The 6,662-nt window shown below is 44.0% G+C and overlaps 1 protein-coding gene across 1 annotated transcript; it reads right to left on the bottom strand.

Annotated features, from left to right (window-relative positions):
• Positions 1 to 1,584: 1,584 nt before the first annotated feature.
• On the bottom strand, positions 1,585 to 6,047 carry FABP5 (fatty acid binding protein 5). Its single transcript, XM_059043602.2, has 4 exons — positions 5,693 to 6,047; positions 3,263 to 3,435; positions 2,778 to 2,879; positions 1,585 to 1,833 (listed from the first exon to the last, which is right to left on the bottom strand). The coding sequence occupies exons 1-4, from the start codon at positions 5,769 to 5,771 to the stop codon at positions 1,780 to 1,782; spliced, it is 408 nt and encodes a 135-aa protein (XP_058899585.1). The 5' UTR covers positions 5,772 to 6,047; the 3' UTR covers positions 1,585 to 1,779.
• Positions 6,048 to 6,662: the final 615 nt, after the last annotated feature.

Raw genomic sequence — 6,662 nt, 5'->3', positions numbered from 1 at the left:
TGGTATCATTACCTAGACCCTGAGACTTAGTTTCCTCATCTAAATAATGCAGAAAACAATTGTTAATACACATGATTTAGGGTGGTTCTGAGAATTATAAAACTCTTAAAAGTAATTGGCCCAGTGTTTGGTTCAGGGAGTCATATAAATGTACACTATTATTAGAAGTGGAAAAAGGGGATGAAAGAGGAACTCTAGTATGGAGATGAAAATAAACAAGATGGAAAGTCAAATAGAAAAGGAAGTCTAGAACAGCACTGTCCAACTAAAAATATGGACAAAAAAAAAAAAGGCCAGCACATGTAATTTTTTTTAGCACATGAAATTTTTAAATATTCCTTAGCCACATTAAAAAAGACAAGAAACAGGTAAAATTAATTTGATTAATATACAATATTTAGGTAACCAACTGTATCCAAAAATATTATTTCAACATGTAATCAATATTAAAAAAATCAGAGGCATTTTCCTTTTTTTTTTTTTTTTTGGTATAAAGTTCTTTAAATCTTACGTGTATTTTACTTACCCAGTGCTCATCAGCCACCTGGGGCTACAGCTATATATTGGACAACACAGAGCTAGGGTAGCAGTGAGTCCAACTCTTTCATTGACTGCTAGCTTTCAGTAATTAAAGATTCTTGCCAGCTAATATTTCAGTGCATAGAGAGTCGTTTCAGAAAAGTCTCAGTTATTACATTTAGAGACTTTAAACTCAGGATCTTTATACCACTGAGAAGAGGCAGTGCTGTAGAATGACTGACCAGTCATGAGTGGACTCCACGAGTTGTAGGTTCCCACTCCAACTCTCCTGCTTCCTATGTCCTTGAACAAGTTAGGTAGTCAAAAACCTATTTTCCTATTTGCAGCACAGAGATAATGTTACTAGCTCTCCTAAGTATTGCTCTGAGGATCATGTACATAGTTTTAGCCCAGTGCCTATAGGAATTTCTCCAAATGTGAATTGCAGATATTTGTTATTTGGCTTGAGAAATAGGACAGGAGTCACTAGAATTCTAGTTATTCTTTATATATACACACAAGTATTTCATTCAGAGCTCAATTACTTTTATGGCTTTTGTTAATGAGCACACTATGTGCTTTCAAAGCTGAGTGTTTCTTGTCACAGTGAGTGCAATGATTTGTCCTTGTGTTCAGATATACCTCAACCTCTGGAAGACTGCCTAGCACGTGGTAGGTCCCCAGAAAGTTTATTAAATGAATTTCTGGCTCAGAATTCCTGAGTAATAGTTATAAGCACACTATTAAAAGTATGATTATTAGTCAATGATGGTGATTTAACCTTCATTCTAATATTTAAATTATAAAGTTTATTTATGTAGCTATTTTTCAATGAGAACAGTCTCTGCCACAAATTTAAGATTCTTGAGTTGATACAAAGTTCAAATAGCATAGGGCAAGATTAATGATTGGTCGTTTATTTGCCACAGAAGTAGCTCTACATATAAATTACTAAAATATAATCTCAATATGGTAACCTCAAGGCTACCCCAGAATTTATCCCATTCATCAATGTTAAAACTCATCACTAAATTCCTATAAAGCTTAAAAAAACATGCAAACTGGTATAGCACAAACAGATTTATTTACTAAGCAAAGAGATGATCCTAATTAAACCAACACTTTGAAATAGTTAAAGTAAAATGTTTGTGATAAAGATAATTGAACACAGTAATGAAAAAAAAAGCAGTAAGGAGATTTGCTCATTGAACTGAGCTCGTTCATCCTCGCAGCTTCCTATCCAAAATGATGATGAAATTTTTACTCTACTTTTTGATAGATCCGAGTACAGGTGACATTGTTCATGACACAAACCTAGGAGAAAGAGTGATATTAGAAGAGTCAGGTTAGTCTTACAACACAGAGCAATGGTGTCAGTTAAACGCTAGGACCACAATCCTACAAAACATTGTAATCTACTTCTTAGACAAAGAAAATGCACTTTAGGATTCCTGGGTTTGAAAAGCTAGAACCTGTTATTTTGCTTATGACGTGCATATGCTTAACTGAAAACTAAATATTGATTTGCCATATCTAAACTATTCATTCAGTCTCAGCAAATATTATTCCTCATATTAAAGAAGCAGAAAAACATATGCCTAAGATTATAGAGACACTTTTTTACAAATTGAAGGTTTGTGGCAACCCTGCATTGAGCAAGTCTATTGGCACCATTTTTCCAACATCATTTGCTCACTTCTTGTCTGTGTTGTCACATGTTAGTAATTCTCACAATATTTCAAACTTTTTCATTATTATTATATTGGTTTTGGTGATCTTTGGTATTACTATTGTAATTTGGGGGCAGTTATTAGCAATAAAGTACTTTTTAATTGAGGTATGCATATTGTTTTTTCAGACATAAGGCTATTGCACACTTATCATAATAGCATAAACATAACTTACATGCCCTGGGAAACCAAAAAATTCACATGACTCACTTTATTGTGATACTCAGTTTATTGCGGTGGTCTGGAATCGAACCTGCAATATCTCTGAAGTGTGCCTGTACTGTAAATGTAGCAGCAAAGCATGGACTAAACCCAGCTCCTGCTACATCCTCTAGTACATCATCTCACTTCTCTATCTCTACAAAGGGCCTTCTTAGTTATTAGTGTTTTGTATTTACCTTGTTACTTTGCAGGTTTTTTCTTTCCAAACCTAGTTCTTGTGCTTATGATCAGTGATACAGTTCACACCTATGTGAACTATGAATTCAGACAAGAAGCCCAATAAGATACAAGATGTCAGACACTTACCACCACTAACTTCCCATCTTCCAGTTTTCTTGTTATTATGCTTTCCTTTCCATCCCATTCCTGATGTTGAACCAATGCTCCATCTGTAAAGTTGCAGACAGTCTGCCAAAATAAAGTATACTCTTTAATCTTCCAAAGCACAAAAAAAGAGAGTTTCTGTGACTCATAACCTCCTTAACCAACATTTTTTCATCTTTTCCCTTCTGAGTCTACTTCATTAGCTCATACTGATTTCATTCATAATACAGTTTATGCTTTTCCATCTAGATGCACATAAGAGATACGCACTCTTTCTCGTGTCCCTTAAACTATTTTTTACAAAATAGACTATGTTGTGAAGCTGGTACTTTCACTAATTTGTCAAAACGCAACTCATAAAACAACTTCTGACTTTTTCATTAAGTTCTTGCCTGGAAGCAGTAAGACTGTTATTAATAGAATCTATCATTCTAGAAGCTTCTGTGATATTATAAGTTAGGACTGACCTGAGTTTTTCTGCCATCAGCTGTAGTCTCTTCAAACTTCTCTCCCAGGATGCAGGAAAACTGTGTTGTTTTCAAAGTGCTCTCAGTTCTTATGGTGAGGTTTTTGCCATCGGACGTGATGATACAGTCCGGTTTGGCAACTGAACCCATTTTTCGCAGAGCCATCCCCACTCCTGTAGAATGTTATATCATGTTAAACAACAGGAGGGCCAAAGGTACAGTTTACATAACAAAAGCAGCAATTCAACTGTAATCACTATGCTGTGCATATTTTCACCTATTCACTTAGCAATAACAACCGCGCACACACAGTGCTCACCAGGAGCTCATACTTGACATAGATTATTCATGGCAGCCTTACCAACAATCTTGTGGAAGGTGGATACACTGTCTCCATTTTACAGATGAGAGAGTGAGGCACTCATGTAACTTACTCAAGCTCATTCAGCTAGCGAGGGAGGGGGCTGGGAACCAACAATGCATAGCTCAGCCACCACGCTCTGCTGGCTCTCAGAAAGTTAGGGAAGATATCCGAACTTCTACAATGTCCTCAATTCTGCCAACAGTTGTATTCTATGACTCCAGCACACAGTCTGGCACCTAAAAGGCCCCTCATAAATATTTCATTAGCAGACTATACAAAATCAACATTGATCCCGAGATACTCAAATTACACAAAGTTTTGAGAGTTAACTGCACAATCATAATGCTAGCAAACAGGAAAAATCTTACCCTCAAACAGACTAAATATTTCAGAACTGTGTAACTCAATTACTGTATTGATATATTTAATTTATAATCTGTGCATTTCCCCTTAATGTTAACATTTAGTAGGAAACTTAGCTCTAGGCGAAATCTCGGTTTCACAAATGAGGAGATTACAACCTAAACAAGAGTAACTGACTTGACGATGAGCGCTCAGCCAGGCTTGAAACGTTGCGGGCTCTGCTCTTCCTACACCTTGATTGCTCTCTAATGAATTGAGCCTTGACAACCTTCATGACTCCAGAACTCTGGAAACCAGCCATCTGATAAACACATTCTCGCTTTCAATGGGCAGAGAAGCAGCCTTCTCTGGTCCTCACACACGTGAACAAACACAAATGTGTTTCTTCGATTTGAGTACGTTAGGTGGCTTTACTCACAGGCTTGCAAAGACACTCAAGCGTCACCACAGAACCAGCCTTAAGCAGCCACTGTCTTGCATAAAGGTTAGGGAAGGTGTGTTTCTGAAGTACCTCAGGGCCTAGGTCTCTGTAGCGACTTCTGCACCAGAAAGCAGTCATGTTAACATTTGTGGGAGGGCGGCTTCTAAAGCATCCCCTAGTCTCAGCAGTTGTCTCAGATAGGATCTTTGCCATGCTTCACCATCCCATGTCCTAGGGGCCTGTGACAAAGGTTCATCTTTGTTTGCCAATCTACCGAGTGTCTCAACCAGCATGCAATCGTTGTCACCGGCTCAGGAAAAAGACAGGAGAAAATTCCGCACTATTTTGAGTGACAACTTGAATCTTCCTACAGAGACTCTTCCTTCCTTGGAAGGCTTTTAACAAGTCAAGTGCCTTCTGCAAAGCCACAGCCATCTTGGATGTGGTAGGAAAGCAGCCGCAGGAGGGACCGGCTGTTTCTGACCGCGGGTTTCCCCGCAAAGCCTCTCTGCCCTCCACCCTCTAGATGCAGAGGCCAGGGCCGCGCCGCACTGCCTCCCCATCCCCGGGCACAGTCAACCTCACTGCGCTCCTCCCACAGGCCACCCGTCAACAGGGCAGCGCCGCCAGTGCCACGCCTCTGGGCGCCGCTCTGGGGAGCGGAGGCGAGGATCCCCCGATGCTCCCCGGGGAGCCGTGCCAACCCAAAGGGCCCGGCGCATCCGGAGAGGGCGGGTGGGGGACCTGCGGGTAGGAGAGATGCAGCCGAGAGCGGAATGGAAGCTGAGTCAGTAGCCCGGCTCAGACCCTCTAAAGGGTTTCTGCTAGAAACCGCGTCCCCGTGGAGAAGAGGGAGGGGACCCCGCCCGCCATCTAGGAACAAAGATGCGGCAGGGTGGGCAAGGCGAGTGAGTGCGGCCACGACGGAGCGATTGCGAGTGGGAGGACGGAGAGGACGAGTGGTGGAGAAAGAAAAATTGGGAAAGTTAACAGGGCTGCCCGGAGGGTTCGAAAGAAGTGAAGTTTGGGGTGGGGGGGTGAGCGCGCTAAAGGCAGGGAGCAAGTGCGGTGGCGCCCGGGGGTTAAGCAGCAGAGAGCGGGGCAGATCGAGGGGCCCACGCTCTCCGCGCCGCTCGCCCGTGACCCAGGTGGCAGAGGATAACGGCGTCGGGGATAGGCAGCCAAGCATGCCCAGCCTCTGAGCCCAGCACGCCGAAGGGGACCTAGGGACAGACAGACATACACGTGCCACGTTGCAGCGCCGCATGGTGGGGAACCTCACCTATTTCCTTCATGTATTCGTCAAAGCCTTTGCTCTCTACTAAGCACCATCTTCCTACCAGCTGCTGAATGGTGGCCATGGTGGGCGCGGGCGGGCGAGCGTGCAGAGAAAGCGAAGGAGGGTCAGATGCCGGGAACCTGGCGCGCGGACGCCAGGCCACCGCGGCTGCATTATAAAGGCGGAGCGCGCGCGGGGCGGCGCACGGCGGCCAATGAGAGGAGTGCCTCGCTCGCCCACCCCCCCCACCCCCGCCTTCGGGCCTCGCTCCGGGGGCGAAGAAGTGCAAACCGCTCCACCTGCCCCGGCCGCGAGGACTCCTCCGGCTCCTCCTGCAAGCAGGGACTCGCCCGGCGCGCTCCACGCCACACCGGACGCCAGCCCCTGCACGTTCCCGCGCCTCCTTACGCCCAGGAAGCCAGAGGGCCTACCGGCGGACGCGGCCTACCGATCCCACGTCAAGCTGCCGCCCGTCTCCCGTTCAAAACACCCCCAAAGAATCGATTAGCCTTCGCTCCGCTCCAATGGCAGGAACTGATTGATCGGTAGTTTGACTGATCGATTGATAAACTTCTTTGCCTCACTAGTCACTGTTCGCAGACAGGGGGCAAACCCGCATCCCACATCCTCCTGAGACAACCTGTTCTCCCCACCCTCAGGCCACTCCCCGGACCAAATGGGGCCTCAGGATGGGTGTATACCTGAGTTGAGTTAGACCATCTTATCAGAAAGTGCTGGGTGGATGGAGATGTCCCAGGAAGTCGGTTTTCCAAACTCAGACTCTGTAGCAGGTATCAGCTTAAGTGACTACCACTGCTATTAAATGTTCTCATTCAAGTATGTTTTATTATTTATATTCTCAGTTTCCCCTCAGGCTCCCAAGTCTTTAGATTCCAGCGCTTTTCCTCTTCACCTTTAATCATAATAATACCCTGTGTTAGTATGTAGAACGTCATACTTTTCAAAGTGTGCT

The sequence above is a fragment of the Kogia breviceps genome, chromosome 17 (genome assembly GCF_026419965.1).
Source record: "Kogia breviceps isolate mKogBre1 chromosome 17, mKogBre1 haplotype 1, whole genome shotgun sequence".
NCBI lineage: Eukaryota > Metazoa > Chordata > Mammalia > Artiodactyla > Physeteridae > Kogia > Kogia breviceps.
The sequence above is the reverse complement of the archived record's forward strand: the minus strand, read 5'-3'. Positions and strand labels throughout refer to the sequence as shown.

What these genes read in the sequence shown, in the direction of transcription:
- FABP5 (XM_059043602.2), bottom strand. Translation starts at nt 5,771, where the DNA reads ATGGCCACCATTCAGCAGCTGGTAGGAAGATGGTGCTTAGTAGAGAGC. An exon ending in CGAATACATGAAGGAAATAG is followed by an intron (nt 3,436 to 5,692) that starts GTGAGGTTCCCC and finishes AACATTCTACAG; the next exon opens with GAGTGGGGATGGCTCTGCGA. An exon ending in CTGATGGCAGAAAAACTCAG is followed by an intron (nt 2,880 to 3,262) that starts GTCAGTCCTAAC and finishes TTATTTTGGCAG; the next exon opens with ACTGTCTGCAACTTTACAGA.